The 19,846-nt window shown below is 51.0% G+C and overlaps 1 protein-coding gene across 3 annotated transcripts; it reads left to right on the top strand.

Moving 5' to 3' along the window:
- The first annotated feature begins 689 nt into the window (after positions 1-689).
- LOC144597836 (glutamine synthetase, mitochondrial) lies at positions 690-16,662 on the top strand. Of its 3 annotated transcripts, XM_078407480.1 has the most exons (8): positions 740-843; positions 1,206-1,298; positions 2,873-3,047; positions 4,852-5,013; positions 7,310-7,456; positions 10,774-10,901; positions 14,578-14,777; positions 15,074-16,662. In XM_078407480.1, the coding sequence occupies exons 2-8, from the start codon at positions 1,221-1,223 to the stop codon at positions 15,390-15,392; spliced, it is 1,209 nt and encodes a 402-aa protein (XP_078263606.1). In that variant the 5' UTR covers positions 740-843; positions 1,206-1,220; the 3' UTR covers positions 15,393-16,662. The 3 variants fall into 3 exon arrangements, with proteins under 3 accessions (XP_078263607.1, XP_078263606.1, XP_078263608.1); XM_078407481.1 differs by lacking the exon at positions 1,206-1,298 and having other exon boundaries at positions 690-843; XM_078407482.1 differs by lacking the exon at positions 1,206-1,298 and having other exon boundaries at positions 806-954.
- Positions 16,663-19,846: the final 3,184 nt, after the last annotated feature.

Genomic DNA, 19,846 nt, shown 5'->3' with positions numbered 1-19,846 from the left:
GAACAATGCACAGGTTATATCATGCAACTCCTCTTTTTGTTTCATTTCAGCGGGTAAACTTGAATGCTGAAATAATATTTACACGAAATAAAACATAGCAACGCTGTTAATCCATCTCTTGGCACCAAGTGCATGCATGCCTTGTGTTGCTGGCTTTGTGGAGAGGCATTGTAACTGGTGCGTTGGCCTTTCAGTGTGAATCCCCCCCCCCCCCCCACTGCCCATTGTGTTTGAGGATTCCCCCACTGGATGTCCAGTGTCCAGTGTGCAGACTTTAAACCGTGCTTCTTCCACATGAGTTGGCTGCAAGGCGTTCCTCATGCAACTAATATTCAGGGCCAAATTTGAAAAAGCAAGGTGGGAGCGGCGGTAAAAGGTTGTCCCCGGTCATGAGAGGTTGCCCATGGCTTTGTAACGTGGCGAGAGGAAAATCACCGAACCGCCTGACCCCGGGCGGAGGGGGACGAAGTCGGAATCTCTTTCTCGCCTTTGCTCACATGCTGATGTACGTGCTTTATTTCTGCATCTTATGCAATGCAAACCCCCTCCCCCCTTTTCCTGCCTTGATTTCCAAGAACTGGAAACGCGGAGGGGGGGCGAGGGCGAGGAGCGGCCAAGAAGGGAGGCGCTGCCTGGGTAACTCCCCGAGCCCGCTCCGCCGCCAATGACCGCAGCTCCCCGGCCCGGCATCACATGTCGGCGGCGCCAATCGCTTTGGCAGGTCGCTGGGCTGCACGTTATAAATGCAACAGCCGGGGACAGCTGCACGGTAACCGAATGTAAAAGCCCGCCGCGGTGGAGATACGAGAGAAGAAGGGGGTGGCTGCTGTTGCAAGTTGAAAGGTACAGCTCACCGGGTGTGCAGTGCAGTGCAGTGCAAGCAGAGACCTACACTCTCTCCCCACCCTCCCCAGGAGCAGTCTGAAGGGGGTGGCTGCTGCTGCAAGTTGAAAGGTACAGCTGTCCGGGTGTGCAGTGCAAGCAGGGGACGGAGCTCCGGGTGTGCAGTGCAAGCAGGGGACAGAGTCCCACACTCCTCTCTCTCTCCACCCTCCCCAGGAACAGTCTGCAGCTACAACACCCCAATCCCGCTGCAGGAGTTGGCAGCTCTCAGTCTGACTGTTTTACCGCTACGCTGCTTTTTATCTTGGGTTGTCCGGTAAAACTTGTGTGCTCTGTAATAATTGGGCGTTTTGTCTTTGTAGTATATTTGGTGGAGGATGCGGATCTCCCGATGTGTCCTGTTTCTGGTTAAAAAAATCGGTAATAGCAAGCCGACGATATGGCGGAATCAACATGTAGGTTGATGTTCAGACCCATACACATTAGGAATATGTGGTGGTGGTGGTGGTGGTGTGGGGAGGGGGGGGGTGGGGGTGCATGCATGCTGGTGGGTGATCTGCATGTCACGGTGACTGTGATCCAGGAATTAATTGGTCTGATCGGAGTCAATCCAGGAATTAATTCGGATGATCAGAGAGTGAATTCAAGAATTGATTGTGCGCGGATCGGATCGATCTCCCCGGGCGATAGCGGGACTGGTCTGTGACAAACTCCCCAGCGCTCCCGTGGCGGGGACCACAGCGCAACCTTAGCCCCCCCCCCCCCCGGTGGCCACAGCTCACCCCCCCCTAGTACCCCCTGCTCTGGCTGGGGTTGCAAACTCACCCCAGTGGCGCGGGTTAAAGTGCGCCCTTAGGTCCCGGGGACCCGTGGTTACAACTCGCCCGTGGCCCCCACTGGCTGCAGCGCTCCCCTGGCCCCCACTGGCTGGGGCTGCAGCGCTCCCCTGGCCACCGGGGTTGCAGCGCGCCTCTGGCCCTCGGGACTGGGGTTGCAACGTGCCTCTGGCCTAGGGGTGAGGCTGGGGTTGCAACGTGCCTCTGGCCTAGGGGTGAGGCTGGGGTTGCAGCGCTACTTTGGCCTGGGGTTGCAGATCTCCTCTATCCCGGGGCTGGGGGTTGCAGCGCTCCTCTGGCCCGGGGCTGGGGTTGCAGCGCTCCTCTGGCCCGGGGCTGGGGTTGCAGCGCTCCTCTATCCCGGGTCTGGGGTTGCAGCGCTCCTCTGGCCCGGGGCTGGGGTTGTAGCGCTCCTCTGGCCCGGGGTTGCAGCGCTCCTCTATCCCGTGTCTGGGGTTGCAGCGCTCCTCTGGCCCGGGGTTGCAGCGCTCCTCTATCCTGGGGCTGGGGTTGCAGCGCTCCTCTATCCCGGGGCTGGGGTTGCAGCGCTCCTCTGGCCCGGGGTTGCAGCGCTCCTCTATCCCGGGGCTGGGGTTGCAGCGCTCCTCTGGCCCGGGGCTGGGGTTGCAGCGCTCCTCTATCCCGGGGCTGGGGTTGCAGCGCTCCTCTATCCCGGGGCTGGGGTTGCAGCGCTCCTCTGGCCCGGGGTTGCAGCGCTCCTCTATCCCGGGGCTGGGGTTGCAGCGCTCCTCTATCCCGGGGCTGGGGTTGCAGCGCTCCTCTGGCCCGGGGTTGCAGCGCTCCTCTGGCGCGGGGTTGGGGCTGCAGCACTCCCCGCAGCCTGGGCTTGTGTACGGGGGGGAGGTGTGATGCATGCACGGCGCGGCGCGGCGCTGGTCCCTGCGCTCCCCCTCCCCTGCCCCTTGCCGTGCCCTGCTGCCCGCTGACTGTGTCTGTGTGCGGTGATGGCGCTGGCACTGGCGGTGGTGGGTGGCCGCTCCTCCCCGCGGTGCTGGTTGGCCGGTGTACGGGCTGTGCTGGAGCCGCCGGCCCCCCGCAGACACAACCACAACCACAGCCTCGGCCTCGGCCTGAGTCACAGCCACAGCCACAGCCGCCGCCGCCGCCGGCCGCCCCTCCTCGGCTGCTCCGTGGCCAGAGGGGGTAACACTGGCTCCGCCTCTCTCCGCCAGACCTACAAGATGGCCACGTCCGCCAGCGCCAGCCTCAACAAGGTGGTGAAGAAGAACTACATGGAGCTGCCGCAGGAAGGCAGCGTGCAGGCCATGTACATCTGGATCGACGGCACCGGCGAGTCTGTCCGCTGCAAAACCAAGACGTTGGACCAGGAGCCCAAGAGCATTTCTGGTACGTGCACCCCCCCCCCTCCCTGGCAAAACAACCCCACCAACAGCTGCACCCCCCCCCCCCCTCCCCCTCCCCCCCCCCTCCCCCTCCCCCCCCCCTCCCTGGCAAAACAACCCCACCAACAGCTGCACCCCCTCCCCCTCCCCCCCCCTCCCCCTCCCCCCCCCCTCCCTGGCAAAGCAACCCCACCAACAACTGCAGCCCACTGCACTCCCCCCCCTGGCAAAGCAACCCCACCAACAACTGCACTCCCCCCCCCCCCTGGCAAAGCAACCCCACCAACAACTGCACCCCCCCCCCCCCTGGCAAAGCAACCCCACCAACAGCTGCACCCCCCCCCCCCCCTGGGAAAGCAACCCCACCAACAACTGCAGCCCACTGCACTCCCCCCCCCCTGGCAAAGCAACCCCACCAACAACTGCAGCCCACTGCACTCACCCCCCTGGCAAAGCAACCCCACCAACAGCTGCACCCCCCCCCCCCCTGGGAAAGCAACCCCACCAACAACTGCACCCCCCCCCCCTGGGAAAGCAACCCCACCAACAACTGCAGCCCACTGCACTCCCCCCCCTGGCAAAGCAACCCCACCAACAACTGCAGCCCACTGCACTCACCCCCCTGGCAAAGCAACCCCACCAACAACTGCAGCCCCTTCCCCCCCCCCCCCCCCCCCCCCCCCGGCAAAGCAACCCCAACAACTGCAGCCCACTGCACCCCCCCTGGCAAAGCAACCCCACCAACAACTGCAATCCACTGCACTCCCCCCCCCCCTGGCAAAGCAACCCCACCAACAACTGCAATCCACTGCACTCCCCCCCCCCTGGCAAAGCAACCCCACCAACAACTGCAGCCCACTGCACCCCCCCCCCCCCTGGCAAAGCAACCCCACCAACAACTGCAGCCCACTGCACTCACCCCCCTGGCAAAGCAGTGACTTGCCAGCTTACCCCCCCCCCCCCCCCCCCCCCCCCGGGAGTCCTGTGGTCCCCAGGTATGGGCACCGATAAATGTACAAACTACCTGGTGCTCATAGCACCGAAAGCATCGAAGGTCTGGCACGGCTTCCCGTTACAATACTCCTAATGTAAACATCAGAGCAGTGTTTTGGCTTGCTGCCAGTTTTCCATCGCTTATACCCAGATGAAACTCTAGGATTTTGTTTTTGGATTTGAAAAAAAAATCTCCTGACCCGTAATGAATGAAGCCTTGCAGCCGTATAAAATCACGCTGCTGTTTTGCAACGTCTGGTATGTTGTGCTGTGACTACCAAATCCAGTGCATCTGTGCTTGCTGCGCCATGTCTGACGTGGAGTGCACAGTTGCAGTGCAAGTTGTGATGCAATTATTTCTCCTGCATCACCATTGTACTAAAGATTGAATTGCAAATGTTTCTATGCAGCAGACATGTTTGGCTTCCTCTTCCCCTAGACTCTGGGCAATGTAATTGTTGCAGTTGTCTGCTTTGGAGACCCCTGGTTCAAGGCAATGGTCTGCCTCAAAAAGTTCATTGATGGTGGAGTTTTAATGATTTGCAAGTAAGATGTGTAAATAAAACCAGGGGTAGGGGGGTGGTTGGTGGGGGAAATAACCATTTAGGACATTTTCCCTGTCTTGGACTATGAGCTTCACACGTCATAGTCCTGCCTGAAATAACCCGAGATTCCTCTGCAAGGCTTGCTTCAACAATGCGAGTCTCTGTTCATGAAGTAGCTTTGTCGTCTGAATGATCCTTTTTCACTGGAAGTCTTTGGAATTTTTTTTTTGCATTGCTTGCTTGCTTACCGTATTACTCTGTCTGTTCCAGATCTCCCAGAGTGGAATTTCGATGGCTCCAGCACATACCAATCGGAGGGATCCAACAGTGACATGTATCTTATTCCGTCTGCCATATTCCGCGACCCCTTCCGCCAGGACCCGAACAAGCTCATTCTCTGCGAAGTGCTCAAGTACAACAGGAAGCCGGCAGGTACAGAACTAGTGGGCTCTTTCAATGTGGAGTAGCGCATCTAGCAGTGCAGTCCTATAGAAAATAGACAATAGGTGCAGGAGTAGGCCATTCGGCCTTTCGAGCCAGCACCGCCATTCAATGTGATCATGGCTGATCATTCTCAATTAGTACCCCGTTCCTGCCTTCTCCCCATACCCCCTGCCTCTGTTATCCTTGAGCTCTATCTAGCTCTCTTGAATGCATTCAGAGAATTGGCCTCCACTACCTTCTGATGCAGAGAATTCCACAGATTCACAACTCTCTGACTGAAAAAGTTTTTCCTCATCTCCGTTCTAAATGGCCTACCCCTTATTCTTAAACTGTGGCTCCTTGTTCTGGACTCCTCCAACATTGGGAACATGTTTCCTGCCTCTAACATGTCCAACCCCTTAATAATCTTAGACGTTTCGATAAGATCCCCTCTCATCCTGAAGAATGCTGAGGCAACTTAGAGCCCTTTGGCCCAACTTGGACATGCCAGCAGGTTGCATTCTCTCAGAGTCCCATTAGCCTACATTTGGCCCATGTCTCTCTGAATCCTTCCTATCTGCACATCATCTGTATATGTATTGCACTTCCTGCAACCCCCAGTGTTTGTCTATTTTTCACTGGATGTTATTCAATGATATTTTATTGTCACATGTAGTACAGTGAAATGCTTTGTTTTGCACACAACCTGGTAAATTCGTACAGCAGGCCTCACCTAGGCAGTTCACAAGTGTGGCAAAAAGTGTTCTCGTTAATGTAGTTTATGCCTGCAGCAGTGTTTCTAGTTGGTCATAACTTGTTGGGAAAGGACATTGGGGTACAGGTGTTAGATGGTAGATGAAGGATATACTCCTTATTGGTTGCTCTTACTACTCTTGTCTCCTTTGCTTTTCTGGTGAATCTCTGGTAGTCAGGAGCTTTAGATTCCTGGTGTAAATATCACCAACAGTTTGACCCGGTCCAAGCACATTAGTGCTGATGTCATTAAGGTAGGTTAGGCTCCCTTTCTCCTGTGAATGAAGCATTCTCTGGTCCAGGCATGTGAATTTTCCGTGTTTCCACAGATTTATACGTTTTTAAAATCCATTTTCCATGCTTTTTGCATCATTTTTCACGTGCCAAAATCGCGTTTACCAATGGAGAAATTGGATTGGAAAAAACCCGATGTGTAGACTTGTAATGAACACCAGGGTTCCGCTAGAGGTCGCTAGGGGTTCTGCGAGAAATCCCCCGCGCCCTGGAATTCTCCCCGAAAATGTGGCACCTAGGCGGGGCAAGGCAGCCAATCTCGACCTCATCGGGATTTCCATGGCCGATCGTTGGGTTGAATTTGCAAGCTGCGGCTGGGGCTCTGGAACTCCAGCCCACTGGATCCAGCAAATCTATCCCCATAGCCGACTTCCTTGGCCAGCTGGATAAACCAGCAAAGCTCTGGAACCAAGAGTGCCAGAAAATCAGTGGTGGAACTGTAATAAGTAAATATTAAATTTAAGTGCAAGATTAGGGCAGCACAGTGGCGCAGCGGTAGAGTTGCTGCCTCAGAGCACTTGCAGCGCCAGAGACCCCGGTTCGATCCCGACCATGGGTGTTGTCTGTATGGAGTTTGTGCGAATTTGCTTCAAAATGTTATTACTATACAGTGACATTCACATTATTTTGTAATGTCTGTTTTTACTTTGAAATGCACTAAGAGGTTTGAAACGGGTAATTTTGTGTGTAAATTTTCAAAAAAACTTCATTTTTTTTACCCCTGCTGTACCTCATGCAAGCGCTCAGCTCTTTTCCTCTTTTTTTTTACCTCGCTCACGTGCCTGCTGGTCAGCAAAATCAAAGCTGCTGCCATTGATGGTACAGGCAATTTGACCACGTGCTCGGTCCAATGCTTTGTTGCATTGGTAAACCCTATTGCAACAGCGATAGCGGCGAGCAAGTGAATAGACTTGTGTTGCTGCCACCTGCAAGGTCAAGGAAGGACACGTGCTTTTAACGAGCTTTGTAAGTAACCTGTTTGTGGATTCACAGCAGGGCTGTTGTTCTACGGTAACTTTTGGAAACTGAATACTTACACTGCATGAGGAAGCCATCTGACACATTGTCTTTCTGTAGAGCCAATTCCCGTTTGCCGGGTAAATGTTTCCTCTATATCTCTCTGACTCTGCTTCCTTCACCCTCGGCTCTAGGACATTGACTTTTCGTAGCTTTACATTTGCACAAACTAGCGTTTAAATGTTTTTTGCGGAGAAATTGCTACATAACGGCTGTTACAGTCTGTTCTTTGTTTCTGCAGAAAGTAATCTGAGAAATTCCTGCCAGAAAATCATGTCCATGATTTCCAACCAGGACCCTTGGTTTGGGATGGAACAGGAGTACACTCTGCTGGGCACAGACGGACACCCTTTTGGATGGCCTTCCAATGGTTTTCCGGGACCTCAAGGTGTGCTATTCCTTTCAGTCTTGTGTAAAGAAAATTGAACTGCTATTAGTGATGCTGTCATTAAGACTTTCCCCAACATGTCCAGAGAGTGTGGGGAAAGCAAAGAGCAAATGGTGCCCAAGGATTGCAATAGAATGAATGGGCTGAAGGGCTTGTTCCTCTGTCGCATGATTCTCTTGCAGGTTTAGTCATACAGACGTGAAAGGACATCTCATTGCGGTGGCATTTAAATTACGCTGGGGTCACCCATAACAAAACCATTGGACTGTAGGAACCCAGGTGGAGGGGAGTGGGGAGGAAATCCATAGTCCTTGCCCTGTCGGCCAGAGTCAAACGCTTGATGTGCTGTGCAAGAATCCTGTTGACTGCATTAAAGTAGAAGAAGGGTAGAGCCAGGCACAGTGTCCCACCACCACCAAAGCGAGGCCTGGCGGAGTTATTCCAGGCCTCGTCAAGGTCCTTCTCCAACTGTGGTTCATGTGTAGAAACGGCCTGATCGCCATCTCCCATGGCTGAGGAATCGGCCCTCCACCACAATGAATAACACTTGGAAACACAGTGTACACACTGGTGGAGGCTGCAGCATCCATCATTGGAAAGGACTCTGGATACCACAACTGAACGTTCTAGCTCTGCCTCGGGTAGTGCTGATGTGACGCAGGAATAAGCCTGTCTAACCTCCGCCCTCACCATCTGCCAGTGACAAATGGAACGATAGTGCGTGTGGCCACTGCACAGTCCCAGCCTCCCAGAGAGGACTCCCTCTGCAGTGCTACCAGTGCGCTGATTGGGTTTGACTCTGACCAGCAGTGGCAACTCGGACTTGGTTGTGCTGTGTTTCATGGTCCTACGCATCATCAGCAGGATTGTGCGCCACACTCTGGCCTTGTGGCCCAGCACATCTCTTGCTGCCGTTAATACTGAGCTAAGGCTCAGGGTCTGGTCCGCCTAGTGTTGGTGGGCTTGCTGCAGTGCCAGGAAACTGGAAAATGGGGTGCCAGCTTGAAGCCTCCTGCCATGTCTAATGATGAATGGTGGTCGACCTTCAATGGGCTCACAGGGTGCCACCTGTACCGATGGATGTGGTGGGGACCTGCATTCCCAGCAATGTTCAGCCATCCCTCACTAACCAAGCGAGGTTAGGATTTAGAGATACGGTGAGAAACAGGCCCTTTAGCCTACCGAGTTCATGCCGATCAGTGATCACCCCATACACTGGTGCCACCCGACACATTAGGGACTATTTACAATGTTACTGAAGCTAATTAACCTACAAATCTGTCTGTCGAGTGTGGGAGGAAACTGGAGCACCTGAATAAAACCCACGTGGTCACAGGGAGAATGTACGTACTCCATACAGACAGCACCTGGAGCCACTTGGAATCCCGGGCAAGCTGGCAGCCAGTTGTATCAGCTCCATATGATACCGAGAATCAGCTGAGAGTACTTGACTCAACAAAGACTCTGGGACCAGAACGCACCCTGTGTATGTACTGAAGAGCTGTGCTCCAGATCTAGCTGTGCTCCAGATCTAGCTGTGCCTTGACACCATCTGTGTCAGTGCAGCACCCATCAACAGTCCCAGCAACATTGATGATCGTCCATCTATGCCCTGTTGGCAGTCAATGGGACATATCCAATCTGGCTATTTACCACCCAGTTGTCGGCATTCAATCACCAGGGAAGTGAGGGAAACCAGAGTCCACGGTGCTATTACGTAGCACTTGCTCACCAAACTCTACCCGAGCCTGCCTGGTTTGTCCTTCACCAGGACTGCTGCACCACAGGCCCCAGTATCACCTGGATGCAAACATGGACCAACCAGCTGAATTCCAGAAGGGAGATGAGAGAGTGACTGTTCTCAACATCAAGTTGGCATTTGACAGTGGTGCCAAGACATCCCAGCCACGCCGAAGTCGATGGGCATTGATGGGGAAACATTCCAGTGGTTGATGTCAAACCTCGCATAGAGGAAGAGCGAGGGAAATTGGTGAAGGGTCTCGACCCGAAATGTCATCCATTCCTTCTCTCCAGAGATGCTGCCTGCCCCCTGAGTTACTCCAGCTTTTTGTGTCTATCCCACATGGAGGAAGATGGTTATGTTCGTTGGAGATCAATCATCGCTGCAGGAGTTCCTCGGAGCAGTGTCCTAGGCCCAAGCATCTTCAACCGCATCATCGACTTCCTTCAGAAGGACAATTGATGTTCTGATTGCACAATGTTAAATTGGGTTTGCAACTCGATGAAGCAGCCCATGCCTGCAAGCAGCCAGACCCTGTTGGTGTCCTGGTGTGGGCTGAAAGTGCCGAGTAATGTTTGTCCCACAAATGCCAGCTGATGACTACCTCCCCATGGCATTCAAAGCCAGGAGTATTGCTGACGTCTCCACCATCAACATCCTGGAGGGGGGTGGGGGGTCACTGTTGGTCGGAGACTCTGAACCCATCACACAAGTACTCTTACGGCAGGGGCTGGTCTGAGGCTGGGGATCCCTGTGGTTGATGGAATGCTTTCCATTGGCCTTTTATGATTGCAGCTCCAACAATTACTAAATGCCTTCTTGAGCAGGGCAGACCAATTACACAGAGTGGTGAATGCATTGCCAGGGGTGGTAGTGGAGTCAGATACATTAGTGGCATTTGAGATGCTATGGATATGCAGGGATGTGGATCATGTGCAGGCAGACGAGATTAGTTTAACCTGGCTCTGTTCAGTATGGACGCTGTGGGCTGACTGGCCGGTTCCTGTGCTGTACTGTTCAATGTTAATTGATTGGCAACTTATCAACCACCCGACACGTATACCCTCCGTCACTGATCAGCCTATAAAATGCACTGCAGGTACAGTCCTGTGGTACATGGGCAACACATCCCCCACCATTAGTTTTTGATTAGTATAGATGTCAGGGCTTATGAGGAGAAGACGGGAGATTGGGGTTAGGTTGGAGAGATAGATCAGCCATAATTGAAAGGGTGGGTAGACTTGATGGGCCCTTATGACCATTAAGGACATGAGGGCAGCTGCAAAATGGGCACACTGCTACCAGCACGTTCCCGTTCCAAGTCACTTACATATTGATACATCTGCAGTCCTTCATCTTTGTGGTCTGAATTCTGGACCCCCCTCCCCAACAGCACAAGGGGGTGTAATGTCACCAGGTAGACTTAATGCTTCAAGAGGGCAGCTTTCCACCACCATTACAAGGCCAATAAACACTGGCCTTGTCAGTGACACCCAGACACATGAATAAAGGTCTTGTTCATTTCCAAGACTAATGTTTAGCTGCAGTCGGTCTGACTGAGACGTGTTTGTTGCAGGGCCCTACTACTGTGGCGTTGGTGCAGACAAAGCGTACGGCCGTGATATCGTAGAGGCCCACTATCGAGCCTGCATGTACGCTGGAGTTAACATCTCCGGGACAAACGCCGAGGTTATGGCTTCACAGGTAAGAGGAGATGCTTGTAGTTTGGTAATCCATTGTCTAAAGAACTGTTGGATGAAAGTGGAGTGATTGGAGTTTGAAGTGCTGGCAACGTTTTTAAATCGGTTAAAAGCGATGTGGGAAAAAGTTTCCCTGCATTGGAGAAATTATGTAACTACTTTTTTATTTTCTGTTCGTGAATTCCTGTTCCAGTGTGAATTATGTGTCTAGTACATTCAAACGCTGCATAATACACTGGAAACAAGCTCTTTGGCTCAACTTGCCCACACTGACCAACGTGTCCCATCTACACTAGTCCCATTTACCTGCCTTTGGCCCATCTATATCTATATACTAAAACATTTGTTTGTTCCTGAACTACAGCCAAAACGGTACACGATAGCGTGACAATTTTAGGCCCACCTTACTTACCGTCATCCCTTTGGTGCTAATGGAAGAAGTTTCATTGAAATCAGTGTTATATTTTTAACGTTATTCATATTTTTAAGTTTAAATTTATCACCTAGAGAGGGAGGGAGGGTAAGGGGGTTTGAGGGGGATGGAGTGGAGGGGGAGGAGGGGGGAGGGGAGGCTTCTGCACCAATGCAGAAGAGGTTTGGGCCCAACGAGTCCACTTGGTCTAGTATCCCTCTAAACATGGCCCATCCATGTACCTGTGTACATAGGGCATGGAAGTGTAATTGTTTCTTAAACGTTGCGATAGTACCTGCCTCAACTACCTCCTCCGGCAGCTTGTTCCATCCACCCACTACCCTTTGTGTGGAAAAAGTTGCCCCTCAGAATCCTATAAAATCTTTTCCCCCTTGCCCTAAACCTATGTCCTCTGGTTCTCGATTTCCCCCTACTCTGGGCTACAGTGTCTACCCAATCTATTCCTCATGATTTTACACACTAATCTCAGATGTTCCAGGACTCGAGCACCATGGATCGTGTGTGTTATGGGGTGGGGATGATGAGGGAAGGGAGATAAACTTGGAGTCTACAGGAGATCAATGGGCAGGGATTGAGCATGATCACGGGCCTCCTGTGCGGCGCAGGTACTTGGAAAGCAAACTGTGCTTGCGTGAACTGATGTGAACGTTGTTTTTACCTGATATCTCTGGTGCAACAGGGTGAAGCTGTTCTGGGAGTTGCTGTCAGTGGTATGAGCCTTTGATTGCAGGATCTGGTGGAGAGAGGGAGGGGCTTGTTCAAGGTGGTTAATAGGGTGTCAAATCTGCTTTGCTTTGAACAATGAGATTTGGAATTGTGTGCTCGTTCCTCGATCCGGACTTGAACCGTCTAACCGCGGAAGTGCTGTTGTGGGGGCAGTTCCAGTGCTTAGACCTCGGTGAAGGCCCAGTGAATATGTTCCATGTCAGGGTGGTGTACGTCTTGGCTACCAATGGCGGTGCTTCCTTGTCCTGGCTGCCTTTCTGTTGACGGTTAGCTAGTATGTTTGGGAGGAGCTGCCATTCGTCTTTTTCTTTCGTATGTCAACTACACCAATCAAAATTGGCAATTGGTGCTTCAGAGTACTGTAGTTGACGCTTTGCTGCAACTTTTGCCAGTTCCATGGAACTACCCAGGTTGGACGATGATGACGTAAAGCAGCTCCCACCCCACCATTAGTCTGAGCCAGTGGTTGCGGAGCATCCAGTGGTAGAGAAGGAGAGCTTGTCCAATTAGGGGTCCAATCAAGTGGTCTGCTTCGTCTTGAGAGATCTTGAAGTAGTTGTAATGCTGGTCACGCTGGCAAGGGGAGAGCTTTCTATCACGCTCCTAACGACTAATGCCTTGAGATGCAAAACAATGACCCTGGCCTCTGTTCCTGTAGCCAGTGTGTTAATGTGGCTAGTCCACTGGAGTCATAGTGGGTAGCATCAATGTTTTGGAAGAAAAGGGTCGATCTTGAGTGAACCGGCAGATGGGCTGTTAATTGACACAAAGTGCTGGAGTAACTCAGAGGAAAAGGATGGGTGACGTTTCTGGTCGGAACCCTTCTTCAGGGCTGGGCTGTTTATTTGGCAGTATGTTCAGGGACCAGTTTTGACCCGGGATGGCACATTCTGGTGATCTGGCACGTGTGTAATTGGCCACAAACATTGCCGTTCTTTCTGTGCAGACACAGGAAACTGCAGGTGCTGGAACCTTGAGCAAACATTGACTGCTGGAAGACTCGGTGGATTGGGCAGCATCTGTGGAGGGTAATGGACAGATTACAATTTTGGGTCGAGACCTTCAGACTGTCCAGTCTGAAGAATCACAACCCCCAAAAATCGTCTTTCCATTATACCCCCACAGAAGCTGCCTGACCCACAGAAGCTGCCTGACCCACTGAGCTCTCCTGCAGCTGATTCTTCTAGTTGCCATTCCTTTTGTATGAAAGATCGGCAGAGTAGGCCCTAGATCTGGCTGTGGCAGGGCAAGAGAAAGGACCGTCTTGTCACCAAGTGGTCAGAGTCGAAGGCTTGTGTGCCTCTTGCAGTGATTTGTGGCAGACCTGACTTTCCCTTCACCTCTGTGGCAGTATCTGAGCTCCAGCTCACCATGGCTGGAGGTTGCTTGAGCAAGTCAATGAGGCCAAGGTGTGGGAATGAAATGACTGGGTCATCTTGAGATGGTCAACTCTGTGAGCTCCCCAGAACTCAGTACAAGCTCATGGTTCATAGCAAGTTCTAGAAGCAGAATTAGACCATTTGGCACATCTGGTCTACTCTGCCATTCAATCAGCTGATCTTTCTCTCACTATCAACCCCATTCTCCTGCCTTCCCCCCCTTAACCCCTGACACCCATACTCTTGTGGTCTAGTCTATGGTATAGTCTGGTGTTGCAGATACTGTGATGACCCAGTGCTGGCCTGATTGCCTGGCCTGCCGGTATGTGGCTGAGGTTTGCAATGAGGTGGGTTGGTGCGCTCTACCACCCTGTGGGCTGTCTCGTATATGCTTCAGCAGCTCGAGGGAGGGTGTGCTGTCAATTCGATTTATCTCCAGAAATGCACCTGGCCAACAAAGCTGTATTTTTGTGCTTGCTTTGCGCTGCTAGTTTTAGGAAAGGGGCGTGTATTAAAAGGTGCTGGAGGAACTCAGCAAGTCTGGTAACATCTGTGGGGGAAATGGGCAGATGGCATTTCGGATCGGGACCCTTCTTCAGAATGGTAGTATTGGGGGGGATGGAAGAGAAAGCTGGAAAGGAGATGGAGGTGGCTATCGGTCTGAAGAAGGGTCCTGACCTAAAACATATGTCCACTTTTGTCCACAGATGCTGAGTTCCTCCAGCAGTTTTATTCGCTCCATTTTCCAGCATCTATAGTAGTCTTAGTTTAGTTTAGCGCAGATATATGCACTTCAGCCCACCAAGTCCACACCAACCAGCCATCACCCGGTATACTAGCACTATCCTGCACACTAGGAACAATTTACAATTTTTACCAGAGACAATGACCTTCAAGCCTGTGGGAAGAAACTGGAGAAAGCCAATGTGGTCAAGGGGAGAATGTGCGCATTCTGTATAGACAGCACCTGTAGTCAGGATCGAACCTAGTTCTCTGGCGCTGGAAGGCAGCAACTCTACTGCTGTGCCACTTGCCTCTAGATAACATGGTTTATGGAGCAGAGAACTCATTGCGGCAATGTCATATTGGGTTACTGAATTGTTCTGCTTTAGAACTAATCAATACTTTCTGTCATTTTATAGTGGGAGTATCAAATTGGGCCCTGTGAAGGCATCAACATGGGTGACCACTTGTGGATGTCAAGGTTCATCCTGCACAGGGTGTGTGAGGACTTTGGCATCATTGCCAGCTTCGACCCAAAGCCCATTCCTGGCAACTGGAACGGTGCTGGGTGCCACACCAACTTCAGCACCAATACCATGCGGGAAGACGGCGGATTGAAGTGAGTATTCCACCTTTGCTTGGTCTGGGGTGTCCACCACTCGACCCAGAGGTGGGGAAACCCTCCACATCCTGACTTTCTGTACACCCTGTGTTTGGGCAGGGGAGGGTGGGTGGGTGGTTGGAACACAAGTATTGGATGGCACTTTGCCCTTAGCTGGTGAGTGGGGAAATGGGGCAGAGTGTGAATGCTCCTCTTTGGTGAGCAGGGGTCAATCGATCGATTGATCGATCAGTCCATCGGGATTGAAAAGGATAATCCAGCACAAAGTGGTTAAAAAGTATTCTTCCCTTTAGATTCATCGAAGAGTGCATTGAGAAGCTGGGCAAGAGGCATCAGTACCACATCCGCACCTATGATCCCAAGGGAGGGTTGGACAATGCCAGGCGTTTGACGGGCCACCACGAGACTTCCAACATCAACGAGTTCTCAGCTGGCGTGGCCAACCGAGGCGCCAGCATCCGCATCCCTCGCTCTGTCGGCCAGGACAAGAAGGGTTATTTTGAAGACCGCCGTCCCTCTGCCAACTGTGACCCTTACGCGGTCACTGAAGCCTTGATCCGCACATGCCTATTGAGCGAGACTGGGGAAAAGCCCGCTGAGTACAAGAACTAAACCACCGCCAATGGACCTGGCATCTGTCAGTGATTTCTTCAGAACTCTTTTCCCATGCTGTCCTGGTGCCGAGGGGAGGGGGAGGGGGAGGGGGAGGTGTCAGTTTGATTTGTATTTCTGGACCTTATTTCTTAAGTTTTTACCTGGAAGTTGAGGAACATGTATGAGCTAGACATCTAAACGTTTCTCTTAACCAGAGCGGTGAGAGGATTAACTTCAAGTTTGCTGGTCAACTTTACCTGGACAATAACCTGTAATTTAATGCAGTCAACTTTGATATTAAAGCAGGGCTTTTTTTTATTAAAATACAGCATTAATATTTTTTGGTTAGGTAACACTTTCTCTAGTGAAAAGAAAGTCTCTTGGATCGATACTGATCCCCATTAATACTAATATTGTAGGTGACAGTTTTGTTCCGTTTTAATGGTAGTTTGCATTTTTCAGATTTTTTTTTTTTTTTTTTTGCAGTACTTGGGGGGAGTTTCTCCAAAAAGTCTGAATTAGCAAGTGTTAATTAACAGGTTCGCGGTGATTCTGTTGCGACAATGACCAATTCCATGTTAAAATTGCATTAAACCTGGAGGGACTGTCTTTGAGGCGGGGGCCAGGGTTCTGTGAAATCACGAGTTTTATTTGTACCAGTCGTACTGCATTTCCGTACATTGATACCCTGGTGTAGTCCGACCAGCTATTGTAACATAGTGCAGGAAAGTCTAGAGCATCCTAGGTGATGCCTCTCCTTCAATGACTACGCCTCTCCCAAGGATGATTCCTAAAATGTCAAATGTGCTTAGCTAATCTTGGAATGGGGAGGGAGGGAGGGAGGGTTGTGGACGTAGAATATCATTTTAACAAATATTTGTAAAGTCGGGCTGTGATACTAATTGTGCATTCTATTTTTTTGAGAAGGAAGGAGTTAATAATAGTAACCAGTGTGACTGTCCCTTGTCGTGAGTTACTGTTCACTTGACATTTTTTAGACGAAAATAAGGCATTATGGGGAAAACTTCACTTGTAAAAAATTATTTCCAAGTTTACTGTAGTCCCTGCCGAGGTACATTACTGGGGAGAACACCCAGTGCTACATTTGTCTGTTTCTGAAGCATGCTGAGGGCATTGATGTATTTTTAACTGTATTTTGATGGTACAGATTTGTTTCAGGGTTCAACTTTGCTGTAGATTTTTTAATTGAACTTTTTAAAATTGCTATCTCACTGTCTTGTATTTTGAACTTGTCATTGCTAAAATTGAGTAAAGTGGATTTCAATCATTCTGTCTCTGCATGCATCGAATCTGTGGCGTAAGTCTCTGATGCTGAATGCCAGATGGGGACGCTTGTAGGAAAGGGTTGCGTTTGCACATTGGCTTGGTACTTAGTTCACTTGTGCACCTTGAGTACACTTTCACTTTAATGCCAACTGATGGTAACAATGTCAAACATGCAAAGTGCCTGTCTTTTCAAGACTTATCCTTCGCAGGTCTTGCTGCATAGGGCACTACACTTGCCCTTCAGTGCAGTGTCTGGGGGCTTTAACTACATGTAGCCTGTCACCCTCTGATTCCATTCACTAATACACCCTTCACTATGTCATAGGGCCCTGCCAATGCTGTTTATTTTCTAACTCCTCGCTCAGAACTTGCACTCCCATTCTTTCAAGGTAAGAACTCTGAGCTGGTTCTAATTTAAGTTCAAGGACTGAATGCCGGAGGTATTCAGGTCAGGCATTGTCTGTTATCCTCAGAATACATTTGTATCGGAGAGCAGGTGGGCATGCACAATCCTGCCTGAGCTTGCATCTTGCAGCTCGAGGCTTCATGAGAGCAATAGATTGGGTAAACGTACAGAATCTCTTGCCCAGAGAAACAGACGACATGGGTTTATGGTGAAGGCAGAAAGATTTAATGGGAACCTGAAGGGTAACTTTTTCACACAAAGGGTGGTGGGTGTATGGAACCAGCTGCCTGAGGAGGTAGTTGAGGCAGGGACTATCGCAACATTTGGGAAGGTACATGGATAGGACGGGTTTAGAGGGATGTGGGACTAGTGTACATGGGACATAATAGTCGGTGTAAGTAAGTTGGGCCGAATGGCCTGTTTCCATGCTGTATGACTCGAGGCCCTGATTTTTTCTTTCCCTTGTGAAACAATATCAACAGATTTAATGTCCTTTTTTTGGTGGAAGGAAGGGGCAGCACATTGCTGAGTAACTTGCTATTGAATTGCCCTGAGATGCAGGGGCTTCCCAATTACCTTGCTGCTCTGTTTCCCACTCTGGGCACGAAAGATGGGGTCGGTCCTTGGCTGCAGGAAGCACTGTCGCCGAAATGCTGTGACTTCCTGAGCGGCCATAAAATGGTGAAGTGTTTGTTAAATGGGTTTGGCCGGTTAATAAACGGGAGGGGAAAAAGGGCACTGGAGGAATTCATGCACAGACAAGCTGAACCTGACTAAATGGCACTACAATTAACAAGAGCCGCCCACAGAGCTTAGCAGCAAGGTGGGAATTGTGTAGCCTGCATTATTTCCGTGAACTAGTGGGTGCAAAGCAAGGTGTGGGTACTGCACCAAGCATGTGCACGGGACTTGCATCATCCAATGGCTACTGTTTCCAGCAGCCATGGTTTGGGCTGATCTTTCTCACTGTCCAAGGTGCTTTGAGCAGCACACTAAAGGAGAGGCGGCCTTAAAATTCACGCACTACAGTGGGGCAGCCTTAAAATGCTTGTCCTTCACAGGGGAGTTGGGGGTGGTGAGGGCAGCACAATAGTGCTGCTGTCTCCAGGTCAGAGACCCAGGCTTGATCCTGACCTCTGGTGCTGTCTGTGCCGAGTTTATGTTCTCCCTGTGAAGTTTTGCTCCCCCACTTCAAAGACTGTATAGGTTAATTGGTTTCTATAAATTGCCCCTAGTGTGCAGGGAGTTGTTGCAAATTGGGATGAAGAACTCGTGTACGGGTGATCGATGGTTGGCATGGACTCTGGGCCTTCTGCACACTGCACGGAGGGAAGGCAGCAGTCCTCGACGGCTAACCTTGGAGGCAGGCTTCAACAGCGCACCCTCCACAGCTAGGCACTTTCCTATCGGATGTCCTTTGCCTGTTGCAAAGGGCTTATTTGTATTAATTACATAAAACGATATCACATGCACACTGCAGGGTTTTTGCACAAATGGAATGCATTATGTTTGCCCAGTGTGAGGTTTGTCAGGAAAGGTGACTCATCGGGGAACAGCAGGTACACTAAGGGCAGAGGTAAGTGCTGTCGGCTTTGTTACCAGTGTGTGCAAAGCCGCGAGTTATCCAGCAAGCCGAGAAGGTTGAGTTTCCACTTGTTAAACTGGAGGTTTGAGGGAGACCTTGGGGAAGTAATAAAAATATGAGAAGCAGAGCTGCACAGTGCCGCAGCGGTAGAGTTGCTGCCTTGGAGCGCCAGAGATCTGGGTCCCATCCTGACTATGGGTGCTGTAGGAAAATAACTGCAGAGGCTGGTATAAATCGAAGGTATCACAAAATGCTGGAGTAACAATCAGCAGGTCAGGCAGCATCTGGGGAGAGAAGGAATGGGTAACGTTTCAATCTGAAGAAGGGTCTCGAACCGAAACGTCGCCCATTCCTTCTCTCCTGAGATGCTTCCTGACCTGACTATGGGTACTGTCTGTACGGAGTTTGTATGTTCTTCCCCCGTGACCTGCACGGGTATTCTCCAGGTGCTCTGGTTTCCTCCCGCACGCCAAATAAGTACATGTTTGTAGGCTAGTAGGCTTGGTAAAATTGTAAATTGTCCCAAGTGTGTGTAGGATTGTGTTAGTGTGCGGGGATCACTGGTCGGCGCAGATCCCTGGGCCGAAGGGCCTGTTTCTGTTCTCTTTATCTCTAAACAAAACTAAAGATAGGGTAGATAGAACATCTCGGGGTGGAAACGTCAAAGACTAGAGAGCCTAGCTACAAGATGAGAAGAGCAAAATTTAAAAATGGATGGAGCAAGTTTCTTTTCCACAGAATGGTGGAGCCTGGAATGCACTGTCTGGGTTGGTGGGTGGAGGCAGATAGGATCGTGGTGTTTAAGAGGCTTTCAGGTGGGCACATGGATATGCAGGGAATGGGGAGATATGGGTCACGTGCAGGTAGAGATTAGTTTATCTTGGTGTCATGTTCTGCACGGGCATTGGGGGGGCAGAAGGGCCTGTCCCTGTGCAATAATGTTCCATGTTCTAATTACATTCCTCGTGCAGAAAGATTAACTATGGGCCAGGAACTACAGCAAGATATCCTGTCACCACATTGCAATGAGCCCATGCAATGAGCAGCACAACTGAGCCTCATGTCACACCTGACCAGTCCAGACCGGCTGAAACCCTAAGTTCATAAGTGACAGGAGCAGAATTAGGCCATTCGACCCATCACGTCTACACTGCCATTCAATCATGGCTGATCTATCTTTCCCTCAACCCCATT

This window comes from Rhinoraja longicauda, chromosome 11, assembly GCF_053455715.1.
Source record: "Rhinoraja longicauda isolate Sanriku21f chromosome 11, sRhiLon1.1, whole genome shotgun sequence".
Lineage (NCBI taxonomy): Eukaryota > Metazoa > Chordata > Chondrichthyes > Rajiformes > Arhynchobatidae > Rhinoraja > Rhinoraja longicauda.
This window is presented reverse-complemented; position numbering and strand designations above follow the sequence as displayed.